The sequence below is a fragment of the Sinocyclocheilus anshuiensis genome, unplaced genomic scaffold (genome assembly GCF_001515605.1).
Source record: "Sinocyclocheilus anshuiensis isolate Anshui unplaced genomic scaffold, SAMN03320099.WGS_v1.1 scaffold115, whole genome shotgun sequence".
NCBI lineage: Eukaryota > Metazoa > Chordata > Actinopteri > Cypriniformes > Cyprinidae > Sinocyclocheilus > Sinocyclocheilus anshuiensis.
In genome coordinates, this window is record NW_015548219.1 from 1,034,713 (window position 1) to 1,056,088 (window position 21,376).

The 21,376-nt window shown below is 36.5% G+C and overlaps 1 protein-coding gene across 2 annotated transcripts in view; it reads left to right on the forward strand.

The window, feature by feature from the left end:
* Positions 1 to 21,376, forward strand: part of LOC107654140 (cytosolic carboxypeptidase 4-like) — a 227,408-nt gene that overhangs the window by 57,265 nt on the left and 148,767 nt on the right. Inside the window, exons 1-2 of one of the 2 annotated variants that reach the window (XM_016441083.1) lie at positions 5,352 to 5,490; positions 19,736 to 19,803. In XM_016441083.1, the coding sequence (XP_016296569.1) occupies positions 5,415 to 5,490; positions 19,736 to 19,803 (144 nt within the window). In that variant the 5' untranslated portion in view covers positions 5,352 to 5,414. Of the gene's footprint in view, positions 1 to 5,351; positions 5,491 to 19,735; positions 19,804 to 21,376 lie in introns of those variants that run through there. The other variant, XM_016441082.1, reaches the window with a different exon arrangement.

Genomic DNA, 21,376 nt, shown 5'->3' on the forward strand with positions numbered 1-21,376 from the left:
CCAAACAGACATTTACTCACTGTGTTCCTTCAGCTGCAGTAAATGACTAATGAAATTTCAGAAAGACCCTTTGCTTCCCCCCTCCCATTTTCGCTCTCTCTGTTTGCTTTTTTGTTGTGAGGTTGTTGGTGCAGGATTTGAGTAGGTGGGTGAGCGGGAGGACGGGATAAGGATATTGGAGTGGGGTGGGAGAACTGGCAGCCCATGCTGAGGTCAGATTTCACTGCCCTCTCTCTGCATGTTTTATGTAAAGTGCTATTTCAGCCATCCCCAGCATGTGAGTGCCAGCGCTTGGTCGATTGCTCATGTTACAGCCGCCGTTTGAGTGACAGTTGGACTTTCTGGCACACAAAAGAGCCCAGTGGAAAATCCTGAGCCTGGCAGTGGTGGGATACTTCCACAGCACAGTTCCTGTTGCGTTGGGAACAAAATACAAGACGCACATCCCATTCAGGTTGCAGGACAGGTGGGAAAAGAGTCTAGTGTCCACTGTGGGCCTGATGAAAGGGGGAGATACGAAATTGGCAGCGAATACGTGCCCTCCGAACACGTCTCTCTCCAAAAATACCATTAATGGCAAGAAAAGATGCTTAACGTGGTATTTTAAGTTAGTGGACCACTAGGGAATGAGTCATCCTCTTTAATTTGATGTTGAGATTTGCAGATGGTGATTAGACTCATGATCAGCAGTGTATTAAGCATTACTGGCTGCTGTCAAGTAAACATTTTGACAGATTTTTCTGATAAATTCAAAAAAGTTAGTTCTAAAATTAGGCTACACTCTTGGTGGGTCCTCTATTTTCCTACCCATAGCCGTTTCCTTTATTTTTGTGCATTAAACTCACAAAAGAGCCTCATGTATGGAAGCCCTTTTCTGCCTTAAAACTGGTAATTCTGGGATAAAGTTTAAATTCAAGTCACAATAATGAAAAATAGTCACAATGTTGAAATATTAAGCCACAGTTATGAAAAAATTAATATAACCGCAACTGTGATATATAGCTGCCGTTATATATCTAAAAGTTGCAATTATCTTGTAAATTATAATCCTAAATAATTGACTTTACATGCTAATTGGGAATTTTTGATAATCATAATTTTGACTATGATGAATAATTGTAACGTCAAGAGGCAATTGTGATATACAAATGTCACAATTTAGGTGTAAGTTTGCATATATTTTAGTTATATAAATTTAAATGTATTTACTTTGAGTTTTAAAAGGCCTTTTAAACCCATGGCTTCTCACAGAATCATAAGCAAAAGACTTACTTTGAGATAAAAAATGAGAGCTAAAGAGCCAATCTCCCTTTTATGATTTGTTATGATTACTGCCATATTGCTTGCTCGTTTTTACCTTGGTTATCAGATGAAAATAAACAATCATCCACTCTTAATACCCGAGAGAAATTTAATCTAATATCTAATGGTAGCCAGCAATTCGAGATGGCTGTCTACGTGCATTTCATACTGAGGTTATCTTTTGCTAAGCGCACTAGATGACAAGTATGTCTGCTTAAGGGTCTCAGTATCCACATTTGCGTAATTCCCCTCTAAGAAGGTCTGAGCGTGGAATGAAAATTGGCCTCAGATGTGAAATTAAAAACACTGTTGCCATCACTTGATCAAACCCACCTCCTTCAAAAGCACGAGAGTTCAATTTATGAACTGTGATCAATGAAATTGATCATATGAAATTTATGAACATTAAAACAACTTGTTTTATTAATTGTAGGGGCATATTCTTTGCGTGTCTTTATACAGTATAATATTTTTTTCTGTAACGTTAACATTCAGCAGACTCTAAATCAACCGCACCACATCACTTCTAGTAAATCTACAGCCTGAAACATGTTTAGTATGATTCCTGAATGAATGACTCTTATTAGCCAGGAATTTATGTATTTAAGAATAATCATTTTTTTGGGATTTGGACTTCACTAGTTTGGGTTTGTGTCATTTTTGTGTCATGATTTACTCACCCTCAAGACATCCTAGGTGAATATGACTTTCTTCTTTCAGACGAATACATCGGAGTTATATTAAAAAAATGTCCTGGCTCTTCCAAGCGTTATAATGGCAGTGAATGGTGGTTGAGATTTTGAAGCAAAATAAAGTGCATCCATCATAAAAAGTGCTCCACATGGCTCCAGGAGGTTAATAAAGGCATTCTGAAGCAAATGTATGCATTTGTGTAAGAAAAATAGCCATATTTAAAACTTTATAAACCGTAATCTCTAGCTTCCGCTAACTGTCATACATACATTCACATGAGAGAGTGGTGTTCCAGCAGGTGACGTAGGTGTAGTGAATTCCAATTGAATTTCTCTGAAAGAAGAAAGTCATATACACCTAGGATGGCTTGAGGGTGAGTAAATCATTGGGTAATTTTCATTTTAAGGCATGTCAGACTTAAATCAGTGTAGTTCATGACTGACTGTTTAAATGATAGTGTTAATGATGCATGTTAAGTTTTATCAGTAGTGTTTTTTTTGGTTGTAAATTAATGAATTTTACAACTTTTTTTGCTTTATTGGAAATCATATCATTTGGTAGTGGAAGTCATACGCAGCCATGCAGCCCAAGACTGGTTGCCCACTGAAGCTAAGCAGGGTTGAGTCAATAAGCTGGTGTGTGGTGGGCGTTCTGGCACACTATGACTGCCGTCACATCATCCCGGTGGATGCTGCACACTGGTGGTGGACGAGGAGATCCCCCCTCACAATGTAGAGCGCTTTGAGTGCTTAGAAAAGCAGAAAAGTGCTATATAAATGTAATGAATTATTAAGTATATTCCTTTTTTATTATTATTTTTACCTAAAAAATACTACAAGATTTGGATTCCTTATGATTTCCATTCCTTTTTTAAAAGCCTTTTTGGATCCACAGCTTGGATCCAGGGTGGACTGAAATAATTTATTTTAGCTTTATAGTTTAGAGCGTGTCCTTGGTGAGACTTTCAAGGATTGCATCCAGCCCACACAGTTTATCAATAATTTCTTGATGCCCGCTGTGTACTTGATTTTCTCATTCACTTATTGATTTCAAGAAGCAAATGCTTTTATGCGCTTTCTTTTCCTCTCTGAACCACAGAGTTTGTTTGTGATACTTTTTCTCAATATCATGCAGAACATTGTAAACCGCAGCATCATTTGTGGAGTGTTGTACTAAAAGGGTTGAGTCATGAGGCAGGATGTTTATTTTTGCTTTTAACCTGGGAATGGTTCACAACAAGATTTAAAGATGGATTGTTAACTGACAGCTTTGAGTGCCGAACACTCTTCCCGGCATCCTCAGCTCTGCTCTTATTTATTTATGGGACTCTGAGGAGCTTGGCATAGAAGTCTGTCATAGGTGCCCTGCATCACTCGGGTTGATAACTTATTTAACATGTTTATGCTCAGAATGCTAGAAGAACAAGCAAAGTGCTGTTCCCTGTGTAAAGAGGGTTATGCCACAGGGAAGGTGAGGGAGAAAGAGGAGGAGTGCTCTCTGTTGTTTTAGAGATGAAGCTAAACCTCTCTGTGAGGGACTTGATGGGGTCTCCTGAAAGGTATCCCCAGAAAACATGATCACGTTCTGCCTTCTTTGGCTGGGATTAAACTGTCCATGGCTCCCAGCTGGTTACTGGACCTGTGGTTTCATAAGCCCCTTGAACCTCTCAAATGTTCTCGAAACAGCTTGTGCACCTTGAGCTCTATATATACTTTGCCCCACTGAAAGATAAACAAAAGCTACAAAAAGTGCTTCAGGTCCAACGCTTGTACCATTGAAGTTGCATGCCTGTCAAGAAGACCATCCACTGCTCCCATTGGTAGGTCTCGAAGTGGTAAAAACACAACTTTAGATTATGCATGGTCTCATTTGAATTGGTACAAGAGCTTTAACATTCTGCACTTATAAATGTTACATCTATCTATCTGCCTGTCCGTTCGTCCACCCACCCTAAAAACAATTTCAATGAATTTCCACTGATTGCAATTCTTCTTTGCATTAATTTAAGCTGGAATTCTGCATCTTGTCTGCTATCTCAATTCAAATTCAATTGAATTGCAATTTCTTACAACCTCAGTAGCAAGGCTCAAGCAGTTAGCATCTTGAACCCTATTGGGGACACCAAAATATTGCTGGTAAACCTTGCCTGTCTTTTCATGTGAAACTGGTTGACATATTAGGTCTTGCAGCTTAAGTTATTTAAAGGCATTGTTCACCCTGAAAAGAAAATGTACATTTACTCACCAAATCTGTATGCCTGACTTTCTTCTGTGGAACACAAAACAACATATTTTGAAAGTCAGTGTGATCTAATCAACATTGGAACACAATGGCTTTCACTTTTCAAATTTTTTTTTCAAAATACATCTTTTGTGTATCCATTTGTGCCTTGCAAGTATATTTGCTGGTGTTTTCGGGGTCCCAAGCTGAAGATGGCTTTCAAAAACACTAAAACTGAACTGAAATCCTATAAGCAAAATGTAAGGACTGCAAGTAAGTGGTTTGGAAAACAGGACCAAGAGACCAGAAGAGATTTGGCCCGCTGACAAATTCTGCAGCAGGCAGAAGTCACTCTACCAATGTAAAGTGTTAATTAAAAGGTTGGGAGACGGCCAAGCAGTTGTAAATTTGTAGTTGTAGGCAGCCGCCTTTACAAGATACGCTTCTCCGAGCTTCCCGTGCATGCCTAGCTATGGCGTTCAACAGTTTTATTAATTTTCCATCATGGCAGGCTAATGTTCTTGCACCGTGTGAAGTTCCTGTGATTGTTGCGACTAAACATCACTGTCTGAACTTGGCAACCAAGCTGATGCTAATAGGGGCTTTAGATGGTGATTTACAGCTGTTTTGTTCTGATGCAGTTTAGCAGCACTCAAGGGAGAATAATGACCTGAAATGTGGACAGCATGGATAGGGTAAGGATGCAAACTTGTGCTATGGTGATACTTGTTAGCTTTTGTGTCATGCCGATCAAAGGGATCCCGTTGCATGCTTGCATGAATAGGGTTTATTTTCACTTGTGCATTCCCCGCATAACATGCTATTCATATTGTGTGGTGTGGATGGACACATCAAGAGGCTGAGACTAGTTTGGACATCCTCCATTGGCAGGTTCTAAGTCTACCGCCCATACAACACCACAGACACATACATTTATAAACCCTGCCATAAGCTATCTAAAGAAGCTGCATAAAACCACAACACCAACCCCCCACAGAAAGATACCACACAACCCTAGACAACTTGTGCACCCTGGACTGATTTACATCCCACTGGCCTCTAGGGTGCACTTGCCTCTTCAGCACTCAGTGAGTGGCCTATAGGCAGAGGGAGGAGGTAGAAGCAGACAGGAATCTATTGTGTTACTCTTGGTCCTATATCCTTTTGTCCTTTTTTCTGACCCTATTGACCATCCTAAGATGTACAGCTACAGTAAACCGGGTTACTTCACCTGGACAGCGACATTGAGAGAGTGTGGAATCCTCACTAATGGGGGTAAGCGAGAAGATAAATCTCTGCAATGCTCTGAATGCACATCAAATCCTGCACTTGGCAAGAGCGTGCCGTGTGTAAAGAGCTCTCCTACCGGAGCTTGCACATGTAAATGCCTTGTTTTGCTTGCACACAGGGATCTTTTGCAGCCTTTCACAGCTTTTGACCAGGTTGCATGAGCTTGATGCATCTAGTGTTTTTAAAAAGACTCAGTAGAGCGATCAGTGAAAAGATTTGTTGCAGAGGATTGCATGGTTACATTTACAAGATTTACCGGAGTCAACCTTTAAATGCATGCTCAATTATCAAGATAATCGGCCCGATTGATGCAGGCGTACTCTTGCTGACGTGCAAAGATTTGCATTTGTGCTTAGGCACTGCCTTGTGATTGGCGAGACAACAGGATGGGCGGAGCTCTTGTCTTTGCCATCTTGATCTTGGCACATCTCATGGATTTTGGGCAACCACATGGAATGTCTCAAGCCCCACCTGCTCTTTGCTTTTAACTGAGCTTAAGACGATATGAGTTATTTCCATCGACTCAAGACATTGCACAACAGCTGTATCAGGTTTTGTTTCTAAAATAAGCTTGACCTCCGCTCTTCATGTCACAAATTGCCATGTCAGTCCTGTCAAAATGACATTATTTTTATCTTGCAGCCTCAACAGCGAACGCAGCAGTTTTTGATATTTGTCCTCCTTGCCTCCTTCGTATGGTTAACAATCCATGAGTTTGCCTCTCAAACGTTGGGATATTTATGGTATTATGTAACTAAACAAAGATCACTGCTGAGTGACAGTTACATCCCACAATGCAATTGTGCCAGGAGAATTCCATAGAGAGACCGCGAAAGCGCTAAAGCTCTTCTGGCTTTAGGAAGTCCATGTCCCACAGGTGTAGGTTATAATTTATAGACTCTGTCTGTCTGGATTAGAGAGGGATTCAGTGGTATTGTGTGTGATGAAGTCACCTTGCCGCTTATGGGGATGTGATATCTGCAACATTTGACTCTATTTCTTAGTTTATAATGTTCGCATGCGTTGGTGTATGTGTGACACTCTAGATGTTGTTTACACTTTTCAACAATATTGGTAAAAAAAGATATGACCCCCTCTGTGTAATTTTAGCCGTGGCTGTATTCACTGAGGCATTTAAATATTTGTTCATTCTGCCATGCCATTAGAGGCTTTAGGGAGATTAAGCCAAAAACCCAGCGGGTACTGCTGATGTGTAACTAACGCTGAAGACTGCTAGGGGACATCAGGGTCAAACTTTTTTTTTCATTATTATTAGCACATTATTCATGGAGCCAGAGTTGTTTTTGTGCAGAATGTTTTCTGATAGTGGTCGGTTTGAGCCTAGATAATGATGGTCGGACTTTGGCCTCTTGAAGACGTTAATTCTTTTTGTACAAAAGAATAATGTGATAATTAGCTCTAATTGAATTTACCTGCACAGATGGAACGTTTGTGCTAATTGTTTGTGCATTGTGCTAATGCCACTTTTCAAGTGGATACGATTAACCAAGCGACTCAAATGCGAGGTGCGGTTGTTTTATTATTAAAATTTTTTTTTCAAAGCAGGTTTCTAGTTTCCTCCTGAAGTTCAAGGTTAAGTCATGCCATTTTCACCTACTCTTCATGGTGCTTGCTTCATCAGCAGCTGTTGTCCTAATGGAGACGGCTTGGATTTGTTGGCTCCCAAAGGCATAAGGGAAGCTATTTACCATTGCTGTTTATTTTATTATTGCCTTTTTTTTTTTTTTTTTTCAAAAGACCTCACAAAAAACATACTTAGAACAGGAATGTAACACATCATAGCCTTGTTGTCTTGTTAAATATCAGCCAAATGCTAATGAAATATTGTAGAGTAAGTTGATTAACATGCAAGAACCAAAGATAGAATACAACTTGTATGGTTGACCTATAGAGGAGGAAGCCAAATGAAACCTTTGCAGTTCTGACCAAACATTTGACCCCATCGTGAACTTTTATCATTGTAGCTTGAGCTGGGAGTGTTACCTTTCAGCTAATAATCTTTCTAATGATTTGCCAGATCCCTTTTTTTTTTTTTTTTGGATAGAAGGGCAGGAAGTCGCACTTGAGGTGGAACTTTAAGTGACTCTCAGTAGCCACTAGTTTGGCGTCTAAGGTATCTGCCTGTATTTCCCACAGCGTTAGGAATCATTCACTAACGACTGAGAGAAGCTTTTATAGAATGAACATGGCAGTGGTATGGCACAAGCTATGCTGTGCACAGAGAACTTTAAAAGTTTCTAAAAATTACTTGGCAGAACTTGACACGCGATCATGATTAAGGCCCAAACAATGACACTGGTTCTCAAACTGGTACGTAGATTACTGGTGGTCAGTGATTCAAGGACTGCAAATGTAAATAATCTGCAAGTCTATATATAGACTGTATATATATATATATATATATATATGTATATGTATATGTATACATGATATTATCAATATTAATAAAGTGGGGTCTGTGACTGATCTAGACCTCCATTGGTGACTAGCCCTGTTAATTTACAGTGATAATTATTGAATTAAACATTATTTTGACAACTTTTCTTTTTCATTTTTTTATGCTTGAAGGTAAAATCCAAGCTGTCAAAATATTAAAGTAGTGCTTTATATTTATTTACTCTGATGCATGTTTTATCAGATGTGACAGTTGCTAAGCAATGAGTTGTTGCCCAGAGAACAGTCAATTTGGGAGAATGAGACACTGGAAAATCTTTTTTCATTTCATAATTTCCGGATATGTTCTAAGAAATGCTGTTGTGCTTTGAACTGAGGAAGGATGAATCCAAGATTGCAAAGCTTTTTGAAAATAGATAATTTGTGTCTAAAGTTAAACTTTTGGCTGGGAAACACAATTTTAGATAACAACAATAATTTGTTTATTAAACATTTTGTTTACCAGGTAAGTCCAACAGGAGTTTGTTAGTAGCAGAGTATTTATTATTCTTCACAGCCGTAGAAACCCCATGAATCCAAATTGGGAGTTTAGGCTCAATGTCTGTTAGCTTTGAGGTCATCTATATGCTAATGTATTTCTAACAGCTTTAGCAGATATACGCATTTGAAATCTACAGTCTTTCTCTTCTGGAAAAATGGACCACTGATGATCAACTAGCATTTCATGCTTTTGACCAAGGGTCAGGATTTAGCTGATTAGTTTTAGCAGTTAGTCTCTGCTGATGTAATGAAACAATGGGGGGCAAAACTTATTTTTCTGCATTAGGAGCAGTTCAAAAGTAGCTTTAAGCACATTTTTTTTGTAGGCAACATATAAATTGCAGAAAAAAGTATGCCGCCTTTGCTTTTTGCACACAGCAACATAAACTAAAGGCAACTGGCTGTAAAAAAGGACCATTTGTCCTGCTCCAACCTGTTTGAATAGGAAATACATCAGTACAGGATAGAAAATTACATTTGTCAAACCATTTCATTGAATCTTTACCTAGCTCTTGCCTTTTACTCCCCTTTAAGATGGCAAATACTGTAAATACAGGCGATGTGACCTTATTTTCTTCTGAATCACAATTTTAATGTCACTTAATAGCAGTCAATGGCATAATTATGTCTTCATAATGTAGCTGCTATTTAATAGGAGGAGATGAGTCTAATTTTTATGTGAAGGGCAGGCACTAAAAAGCCCTATCAGCTGTTAATATGAAAGGGCTAGTTTAAATGTTATATAATTATAGTTTTCACTATATATCTGACTTGATCACTATTACAGAGACCTTATCACACCCTTAGATGCTGCTACTGATGATTTTCCTCCATTATTTATGCTGAATATAAGGCGTAATTGAAATAGAAGGGCCTTTTATCTAGATGATTATGATCCTCGTTTGGTGCAAACTTGTTTATTTCAGTATTTTGACATTACACAAGTAACTATTTACAGACGTACAAAGGTGCCAAGAACTTAAAATGAGAAAATATATACAGATATATTGAAATAATTGGAAGCAAGTTTCTGCCATGAAATAAAAAAAACCAATAAATTAATAAAATGTATTGTAACATTTTAAAATTTATTTAATAAAAACAAACAAAAAGTTCTCACAATTTAGTCTTTTTTTTCTCAGAACGGTGAGAGATAATCTCAGAGTTCTCATTTTCTTTCTTGCATTTCTGATTTTTTTATCTTGCAATTCTGAGTTTACATCTCACAGTTCCGACTATACACTCAGAATGCGGAGAAAAATCTCATCTGCCTTTTTCTGAGTTTTTCAGAATTATGAGAGCAATTGAGTTTGCATCTTGCAGTTTGAACTTTCCCAGAATTCTGAATTTATATCTCAATTCTGATTTATACTCAGAATTCGGAGAAAAAGTTCAGAATTGCAAGATTTTTTTCTCAGAATTGAGTTTACATTTCGCAATTGTTTTTGCCCTGAAATAAAAAATAATGCAACTTGCAACTTGCATTACAATCTCACAATTGTGACTTTTTTTCTGTTTATATATTACAATTCTCAGAAATTCTTGCATTTTTGATTTTTGACTTATAAACTCAGAATTCTGAGAAAATTCTGCCTTTTTCAATATCTTGCTTTTTGAACTTTTTCTCGGAATTCTAAGTTTGTATCTCAATTCTGACTTGTATACTCAGAATTCTGTGAAAAAAAAAAAAAAGAATTGCTGGATTTTTTCTCAGAATTTACATCTAGCAATTTTGAAAAATTTTCTCTGAACTCCGAGTTTACATTTCACAAGTTTACATTGTTTTTGTTCCGACCATGGAATAAAAAAGAATGCAACGTGAGACTTTCTCACACTTGTGACTTCTTTTTTCTGTTTATATATTACAACTCTCAGAAATTATAATGTTGGCAAATAGGAGTGTTAACATGAAAATAAGTATGTATCTTCAGTATTACTTCAGAATTAACGTATCTCTATCTAATAAACATAAATGAACCTATATTGCATCTGTATGTAAAGTTGATTTTTTTGTTTGCATTATTAATGCAGTAGTGTAGAGAAATGTCAACACACGCACAAGTCCATAACACCTCTAGCTCTCTCCCTCTCTTGCGCACGCTCTCAGTGGCTCATTTGGCTCGGAGCAGAGGTTTATCTCTTTTCCATCTGTCTGCCATAGCTCGGTGACTCCTAATTTATCATTCTGGTCAGAAGTGAATAGCTTGGTTTCTTCCTTGGATCTCAGTGCTGAGAATGGATTATGTTGTGATTTGTAGTGTAGTAACCAAGTCTATTGCCGGACTATTTTAAGAAAGCATATGCAGTTACTGACATGCAATATAGGCTTCTACCTTTGATCCGGTGTGGGCCTGGAATTTCACAGACTTGATTAATGTTATTGATGAGAAAGCTGATTTTCCATAAATCCTCTGTTGATGATTTATGATTGACATGCCGAGGTGCTTTGTGTATGGGGTGTGCTTGAGTTGCATTATGCATTTGTCAATATAGAATATGCCAGTGTGGCTGCCTGGATGAACCGGTGTCCTTTAACTTGACTCAATGCCGAAGTTTGGCCGCGGTTCTTTGGCACTCGCTGTACTCCCAGTGGCTCCAGACAAGTTATACGGAGAGCCTGTGAACTTCATAGAGCCCTTTTCGTTACAGTAGGAGATGAACTGATAATCCCAACCTATCATTTCAGATTTGTCTGCATGACAGAGGTGCCAACCAGAGCCTCCCTAAGCACTTACTGAGAGAATTGTCCATCTTTGTTGCACACATATGTTCATCAACATCAACATCAACTTTGACTGCCCATAAGTGGCTCTAAATAAGAAGCAGTGTTGGGGGTAACGCATTACAAGTAACGCAAGTTACGTAATCGGATTGCTTTTTCAAGTAAGTAGTAAAGTAACACATTACTTTTAAATTTACAAGAAAATATCTGAGTTACTTTTTCAAATAAGTAACACAAGTTACATTTTTATAGCATTTATTCACCGACACCCCTCCCGTCCCCAAGTTGAGAAAAATTGGGAGAGAAATTGGCACTTCCTTCAGCCGGGGGCTTATTAATTTCACTTTTGGTGTGAAAGGGGCTTTACAGTTGCCAAAAATACACCTTTTGGGGGTTTCTTTGTTTTCCCGTTTATTCATTGACACCTCTTCCATCTCCATGTTGAGAGACATTATGAGTGAGGTGCAGAGGCAGAAGCACTTCCTTCAGCCTGAGGCTTATTAATTTCACTTTTGGTGACATTTACAGTTGCCAAAATATAACGTTTAGGTTTTTTTGGTACTAATAATAAATAAGTAAGCACTCAGGTGACAAAAAAGTAACGCAAAAGTAACGCAAAAGTAAGGCAATGCATTACTTTCGCTAGAAAGTAACTAATGCAATTAGTTACTTTTTTATGGAGTAACGCAATATATGCATTACTTTAAAAAGTAACTTTCCTAAACATATTTGATAACCATCTTTAGCAAATGTATAGTTTCCGTATATTTTGTTGTTGATGTCAAAGACATCAAATTCTACAGTATTTTGGCGCTGATTCACTGTATGGCTCATTAAAATACACTGTATGGCTAAAACAGTTTATTTAGTAGAATTCAGGGCTTCAATACGATCGCAAGTGTGACCAAAATTAAAAGTGTATGACAATAATTTGTCTGCTTGGGAAATCTCATTATCTGGTTGCGTCAGATTTAGTGTTGCTATACACGCAATAACGTTGCGTCATTAACGTCGAGAGCTGTTAATTATCTGTCTGTCTGTCTGTCTGTCTGTCTGTCTATCTATCTTTGTCCCAAGTCCCTTGAATTTTAGTGATGTGCATGAATGACAATTGAAAATGAAAAAGGCTAAGATTTGAACGATATAGCATTAGCGATGGTGGGGGGGTGGTAGGCAGTTTGCAATGGAAGGGGTGTTTTGTTTCTTGTCTTAAGCCTCTTACTCTTTAGCCCAGTCAAACATGAAGGTCAAAAATGTTTTAAATAGAGCTCCGTACTCGAGGGAAATGTCGAGTAATGCTAGGGGGGCAGGATGTGAATAGAGAACATCTCGCACCATCATCTAATCAGTTCAGTCTTTTGCTTTGGATGCGTCAGAGTTGATGGCAAACTGTCCAGCTATCTGAGAAATGCTGTACTCGATATTAGTTTTCTTGTGCTGTGTCTACAACTTTTTTGATGCATGATCATTTCTTTCAAATGTGTTTCATGCTGTTCTTGTTATCTGTGGAACAACAATATTGACATGACTTGGTGCATTTAACTCCATTTTGATATGATGTGTTGTCACTGTGGCATGCTAAGTCATGTTTCATATACTGCCCTCTAGTGTTTAAACATCATATTGTGTGTGTGTGTGGGAAGCTTTTTCACTTTTTATTATTTATTTTAAATTGTTTGTAAAAGAACTAACATTTTAAAACCATTGCAAACTCAATTTATCAGCATTAGTTTCATGGCCAAGTTGATGTTCATATATTCAGATGATATTTTCAGTTTTTATGGTGATGTAGAAAAGCATTTGCATGCCTCCTCAGCAATAAAAACTTCCAATGCGTTCTGATGGGAGTTAATTCACAAATTACAACAGTTTGTTTTACACATGATCGGCCACAAGACCATATTCCAACATGGTGTTGAATGTTATGCCAAGCTCATTGCTCTCATTATAATGGTTCATTTTACCCAGCTAGAGTCCTGATTTTCCTTTTTTTTTTCTCTTTATAAGCTCACAGTTACTGTGGCATGGCAATTTTACTTGTAAACTGTTCTCCCAAACAAGCTTCCATTGTGCCAAATTACTACACAAAGTGTCAAACTGTAACCCTTAACAGTGCTCAGGCAAGATTTTTAAAATTAATTTGGCACAATTCCTCCTTGTAAACTCATGTCAGTTCAGATGAGAATTACTTTCTGAACAATCATAATCTCGGTGTTTGTCCAAAAAAATCTCTAAACTGCAGAAAGATTCTTGTCATAACCAATTACCTCTCATGGATTTGCACAAAAATAAAATCCTAAGGCCTTGATCACAGCTGCAATTAGCAAGAGCTGCTAATTCTTATTTTAGCCTGGGAACAAATGGTGGGGTGGAAACTCACTCAGCTCTGAAACCCGAACTTGCGAAATACGTCTCAAGTCGGATAATGACTGACTGGGTCACTCGGAACAGGACAGAGGTGAAGGTGTTGTTAGCATGTCCTGCGTCAGCTCATCACTGTACGCCTGGGAAAGAGTCAAGGTCCCTTCTGGGTATCAGGCTTCTGTTACTCAAAACACAGAACCTGCGTTCTGGGATCACTAATTTTAGTTTTGTTTACAATTAATAATGCACATCTGACTGGGTTGAAAATACTTACTATAATTCCACTTGAATGTGCAAAGTTGTGTGTTGACGTTCTCTGAAGAGTGTAAACACTGTGGCACTTTCAAAATTCCTCTGTTTGTTTGAACATACAGACGTGTCAAATTGTTGTTCAACCAATAGCATGAGTTTAGTGGGATCACCTGTTTCTCTGGCAGATTGTTTGGGGCAGAAGTGTCGGTAGAAGTGTTTGACTTGGCAGAATTATTGTTATTGTTATTATTATTATTATTATTATTATTATTAGTCTTATTAAATGTTTAGCTATTATTAATTTATTATTATTAGTATTATTATTATGATTAGTCTTATTAAATGTTTAGCTATTATTATTATTATTATTATTATTATTATTACCATAACTCTAAATTGCATTTTTTTCTTATATAATTACAATTTCTTTAGCATGATTATTTTTAATAAAAATCTTCGTTTTTATTATTATTATTTTTATTATAACCAAAATAACTTTAATTTGTATTTTTTCTTATATATAATTACGATTTCTTTAACAATTATTTTAAATAAAAATAATTATTATTATTTGTATAATTACATGTTTAGCACTATTAATATTACGGTTATTGTTATTAATTTCATTATCATTATTGTATTCATTTTTTATTATTAAATTTGCATGATTGTTGTTGTTGGTATTATTCTTACAACAAAACGGCTTTGTATTGTATTTTTTTCTTTTATTTTTTCTATTTTTTATTCTTAATTGCAATTAAATTCTCATCAACAACAACAACAACAACAATGATATTATTATTATTATTATTATTACTACTACATCAAAAACAACTCTATTGTATTTTTTCTTATATTTGTTTTATTTTTGTCTTATTTCTTCTATTTTGATTCTTCTTAATAGTATATACAATTTTCAACAACAACAATAATAATATTTGTTTTATTTTTTTTCTATTTTCTTAATTGTAATAAATTAATTCTCAACAACAATAATAAGACCTCTTCTGCCAAGTAATATAGGTCATTTTAGGTTTCAAGTGCAGCTCATCTGAATTTAGAATTACTTTTATTATTAAATGTGTTTTTTTTAATTATTCATTTCAAATTAATAAGACATTTCAGTTACTTTTATGGCAGTGTTAAAAGTCAGCATAAAGAAAAATTTTATGTTCAAGGATTTAAGCGAAAATTTGACAGTTGAAAAATGCTAATGAAATTAGTAGGTTACATATGGTATGCATTCCCTCTGCAAAGATTACTCAGCTTTTTTGTATGCTGACAGCCGTCTGTTTTGGCTCCTTAAACATAAACAAAATCACCCTGACTGTAGAGGAAGGACTCGGGTTACTGCCAGCGAATCAGCTAATGAAAACGACGCACATAAGCCTTCATCAGCTGCTGACTATAAACATTCTTCTTTGATTGGACCATTAATGCAAAACGGTTTGATGACGCACTGCAAATGGAATGGCATGACAGGTGCTGCTGCTCTTGTTTGTTCTGCACAAGTTAAGATCTATTCAGGGTTTACCATGAGCTGGTCAGGTAAATTAGTTTTTCACAAATGTACTTTCAATCTCGAGTTGAAAGTATCAAAGCAACTGAACTATACAGATGCCCACGTTTACTAATTGCACTTTTACTAAATGGAAAACCTACCCATATGAATAGTGGTCAATTCAGGCCAACTTTTTGTCAGTCTGGTTTGCAGTGTTGCAGTGTACTATCCTTGCTTTGATTTCTCTGAACAACATTTTGATCTCATCAGTTGCACTAGAGCTGTCATCGCAGGATTCATGTCCTCTACTGACGTTCAGTGTCCTAAAACAGTGGTATAAATAGCTGTGTGTTTGCAGCTGGACACAATATTCTTGCTTTGGCCTGATGGGACATTTAAGTCATCTTCCGCATAATAGTGTAGTCGGCAGATTAAATTGCGCCCCATGATTGAGATAATTATATGGTCTGAGAGATGAAGGGTGGGTGTAAATTTGTAGAGATACTGTGCTGCTTTATTCCCATGACGAATCAGCCCTAAAGAGATAGTTCACCCAAGAATAAAAATTGTTGTCATCTACTTACTGAAATGTAATAATTGTGGTAATTCTTTTATATGACGTTACAATGGGGATGGACACAAAAGCACCAATAAACTGATTAAAACTGATTCTATTCAGCTAGTTAAATTTATAAGTCTTTTGAAGCCATACTATAGCGTTTAATTAAGATTCAACTCACGTTAAATCGCTGCGTTTGAGTCATTGAGTTGAACTCAACACCTCCAGAACCAGATTTGTGATTTATCTGATTCAAAAGATTTGACAAAAAAAAAAAACGGTTTAAAAATGAGTCATTGCTAGTTTCTCTCATGAACATTAAGAAGATTTTCATTAATGATGTAAACTTCTGTATGCTCCTCACTTCAGAAGATTACACGTGAGTCTTATGGGCCACTGTTATGATGTATTTATGGTGTTTTTTTTAGTCATTTGGAACTTTACAGCCCATTTTAATTATGTGGAAACGAGTGGGCAGGATGTTCTTCAAAACTATACAATAGCTAGCTTTACGTTTTTAAAAGGCGTTTGCGTCAGTGAGTTGGATTCAAGAACCAAGGAATCATTTGGACCGAATTTGTGAGTCATCTGATTCGAAAGATTCTATTCAAAAGAAAGATTCATTATAAATTCGTCATCGCGGCTTTCTCTCATGAACGTTAAATAGATTTTCAGTAAATAATGACGCAAATGTCTGTATGGCTTCAGAAGATTACAAATGGGTCATATGGAACATTTTTTGATAATTTTATGGTGCCTTTTGGTCATTGTAACTTTATACAGCCCACTTTCATTGTATGGAAACGAGTGGCCATTCTACACACAGTTGATCGACACAAAAGAAAGTTAAACGGGTTTTGATCTATACGAGGGTGAGTTATGACAGAATTTTAATTCCTTTACATAATATTGGAAGTGCTGTGTGCACGCGCGTCTTCACTTAGAACAAATGGCTAAAAAAAAAACCTTCCTATTAGTGATGGGAAGTTCGGATCATTTTACCGACTCGGACCTTTGAGTCTCGTTCAGCAAAATGAACGAATCTTTTTTCGAGTCATTTCGTTCATTTTAGCAAAATATAATGAATCGTTCAAGAATGACCCAACACTACTTCCTATCGAGTTTGAAGGCAGAAACTTTCTTGGCATCGATTACACACCGTCCTCCCGCACACTTTCACCACATGTTGCTTTGCCAAAAAGCTATCACTCACGAGCTTTGGGATGGCTTGGCTTGCTTTTTTCCAAAACGTCAGCATTTTGTTCTTGCATGATCATGCGCTGAATATGCCAATTCATGCAGCAGCATAACCTTAGAAAGAGTGTGGGTGTAGTGTTTAGAGACACAAAACTGTTACAAGTACCAATTATCCTCAGTAGTCATTTTGTAGTATTATTATTGTTATTATAACTAATTCGATTATAATTGTATTATGATATTTTAGAAAACATTAATAATAATAGGCTATTAACTGAGGTTTCCATATGAGAAAGCTCCATTAACGTGATTGCAGTCTCTCTTAGTTTGTATATCTATGAGTCGTCTAGATAAATCAAACAGCTACTTGTGTATTCATGTGTGAATGCATGTTTGCGTATTTATTCCATGTTAAAGCACTTTGTCATATGTTGATGACACTCGTGGCACTGCATGTGGAAAATTATAGCTGTAACATAACTCGAACACAAGCAACTGTACTGTAATAATATCTGAGCCCTGGGAATCTCTATATAGAGACGTTATGACCTGAATCTGCTTTATAGACTGAAGCAAACTTGCAGGTATTGGGTTTCTCTCATTATTTAGTCTTAGTTGTATGTGGACCCCTTGCAACACAAGTTTATTGCTCTTTCATAGGTCAGGAGACTATTCTAGGTTTGCTTTCTTAAATTCCTTTGGAGCAATACAAATAGAAACAAAAGTGACTATTGGTGACATACCTGTACAGTAATTGTGGATGGCATGACCCAGATAAACTAACAAATGATAAAAAACGACATTGCAATTGTGAAAAATCATACATTTTCTATTGTGAGATATGTCATAATATTTAAAAATAGGGCACAATGACTCGATTAAGGTTTCTTCTGAATATACGGTTGTCTTTTTATTAGGAGAAAAATCTGGATTTGCTCTGCATTTTTTTCTCATTGCAGTTTATATAACAGTTCTCCTTTGCAATTTGTTTTTCCATAGGATTTGTATGTTTTTACACCAAAGCAAAAACGTCAATTACATTTTCTTGTAGAAGATTGTCCCCTTTTGAAGTTTTTGGAACTTCTAGCCAATCACATTTGCTTTTGCACGTATTATTCTAATTTGTAAATCACTCTGGATAAAATCATCTGCTAAATGTAACTTTAAGCCAAAACAAGATAAGCAATAAAGCTGCTATAGGCCTTTTGCGCTTGGTAACACAAACATGTATTTCATTGTTTTTTCCTGGCATTAGATGCCCTTTTTTCTCAGCTAACAAAAATATGTTTTGATTAGGTTATGAAAATGTTATTTCTGAATGTTCTCTGAAAGTTTAAAATGTTACTTTTGAATGTTCTCTGTATGTTCTGAAACAAGTAGAAAGTAGTAACATTAAAAAAAAAAGTTAGATTCAGATGATGTTCCATAAAGGGTATGTATATGTCTGTGTATATATGTGTGTGTGTATATATATATATATATATATATATATATATATATACCCTTTATGGAACGTCATCTGAATCTAACTTTTTTTTTTATGTTACTACTTTCTACTTGTTTCAGAAAGTAGTAACATTAAAAAAAAAGTTAGATTCAGATGATGTTCCATAAAGGGTATGTGTGTATATATATATGTATGTATATATGTATATATGTATATGTATATGTATATATGTGTATATATATATGTATAAACAGCATTTAAGGTTCTGTGAACGGTCTTTTTAAGTTATGAAAACATTGTTTCTGAATGTTAGCTGAAAATTTATAATGTCCAGTTTTTAAACATTTTTAAAACTTTTTACTTGGTTATGTGAACGTTAGAAAACATTAAGGGAATTATCCATTTTGCAAACTTTATGGTAGCATTACTTTTGAATGTTCTCTGTAATGTTTAAAAAGATAAAGTTCTGAAACAAGCAGTAACATTAAAAAGTCATCCAGAATGTCTAACTAAAACGTTTCGGGAAAACAAAACAAACAAACAAAAGTTCCATGAACAGTCTCTAAATTAGGTTTTTTTTTGTGCTAATGTTTTGAGAACGCTGTTAAAGACCATCTAACATTCTAGTAATGTTAGAGGGAGAGCCTTTAACTTTGACAGAACCTTGCCAAAACATTAGCCAAAGTTCTGACAACATTCCCTGTTAGCCAGGATGGCAAAAAAAAAACACATGCAGTGAGTGTGTCTACCACACTAATCACGTTCATTTACTCCGTCGAGATTCATTTCAGGGGATAGATCATCTTTATAATGTCAGTGCCAGGCCATGTTTAAGCACAGCTTGACTATATTAGTTCTCTCATGCATGTACACACACTCTCGCTCACTTCTCTTCTTTATCTCTCTCTCACTCACACACACACACACACACACTAGAAGATTCCTCAGCCTCTTGATATCCCTCCAGGCCGTGTCCTCTCCTGTGAAATGCTCGGCTTGGTTTAATCCCTGTGTCTCGTCAGGCCCTTTTAATAGGAGCCTCATCTCAATGTCCGTGCACAACTGGAGCAGCCCACGGGTTTATCTGAGGGAGATAGAGTTTCAGGCGACAAGCTGAACCCCTCTCGGCTTTAACTGTAACCGTCTGTCTTGTTAAAGCACAGAGGGAGAAGGTGCTGCCTCTGTGTCACTCTAACCTCTCTTTCATTTCTCCTTCCTCTTTCCGTTCTTCAGCACGATCGAGGCCCACCATGGCGGCGCCGAGCTCCAGCGGACTCGAGGTCCTCCTCAGCACGTTGCAGGTAAGCGCGCATAGTTTGTGAACAAGTGCATCTGGATTCTATCTCGTTCTTTGACACGTCAAGCATAGGAACGGCCCACAGATGCAGGCAGGCACGCTGGGAACACTACCCCCACATGCAGGACACTTTCCATGTCCTGAGTGAGAAAGATAAATGGCATGGTCTCTCAGTACCATAAAAAGTAGCCGGCGGTAAATGTAAACATGTTTACCGCCCTTGAGGCGAGTTTAACAACGTTTACTTTAATGTGCGCGATGGAATGCAGCGCTTGAAATGTTAGATGCTATTTGTGGATTACTAAGCAACTTTTTTCAACACTTAGTTTTTTGTTTTTTTTAGTTTGTTACACTAGACAAAATTGCCATACGTATTGGATTATACTAATACCTAGTGGTTAGAGGGAGCATCACGCAAACGCTTTAGTTGCAGTTGCCATTTAGAAATATACCATTTCTATGAATAATATAATATCATAAAAGTGTTCAGTTATAGTGAGATTTCATCTGGTCAAATCTCCATGAGGTGAGCCGCTCCATATAAAATACAACAGCTTATTACTACTGACATCAATTTAAACATGATGGTATTTGGAGCAGAACTCTTTCTGAACAGATATTAGTATAAATAAATGGACCAAACTATACTTACACTATCAGAAAAAGAGAGAAGGAGAGAGAAATGTACATTAAAATGTAATTAATATTCTTTTTATTAAAGCCAAGTATGAATATCATCAAGTTAGTGTTTTTAAGCATTTTACATTTACTCCAAAATATTAACTTTGTTGTTTACTTTTTGTTTAGTCTTCCCGTTAACGCAGTATATTGTTCATTCAGACTGATCTGCAAACGCGTAACGCGCACAAACACAAGAGGCATATTTTGTCATATTTTGCAATATTTGCATTTTGTTTTTGTATTTTTTTGTAAATGTATTCTGTGCATTTCACTGCAGAATGCCATGATCAACATGTGTCAGAATAAAATATTCTAGAGAGCCGTGTGATTAAGTTAAATTAATCAATTTGATGATGTGACTTGTATATGCAGATTTGATTGTGGTATTGTGTATGCTGTTGGCAGTAGTTAATAATGGTAGTGTTTTATTCAAACCATTGAGAGAGAGTAATAGCATAACTGCAAGCATCAATATAATAGTTATTGTTGGTTTAAAATGAAAGATGTGTAGACCAGTAAACATTCTTTTTTGTTTGTTTATTGTTTTCCATATCGGTGTTGAGCAGATTGGTTGCACTCACAAAATGTCTCATAAACCTAAATTGTACATTTAAATGTGATTTTTATCTACTTCCACAGCTTGTGGTGACTGATTTCATATCAGTGATTTGTATATATCAGTTGCTGCCAATGAGCCGCTGAGGCCTTATATGCTCGCAGGAGGGCGGCGTGCCGAATTCCCGATAACTTTCTACCTCTTGAATGAAAATCAAACTCAGAAGGGCTGAAATTATTTAGTGTACGCGTCAAAGTGCTTAATTGAGAGTGAAAATCATAAGATGAGATTTATTCCCCCTATGCTGATAAGAGTGTTGTAAGGAAAAGTGGACAAGCAG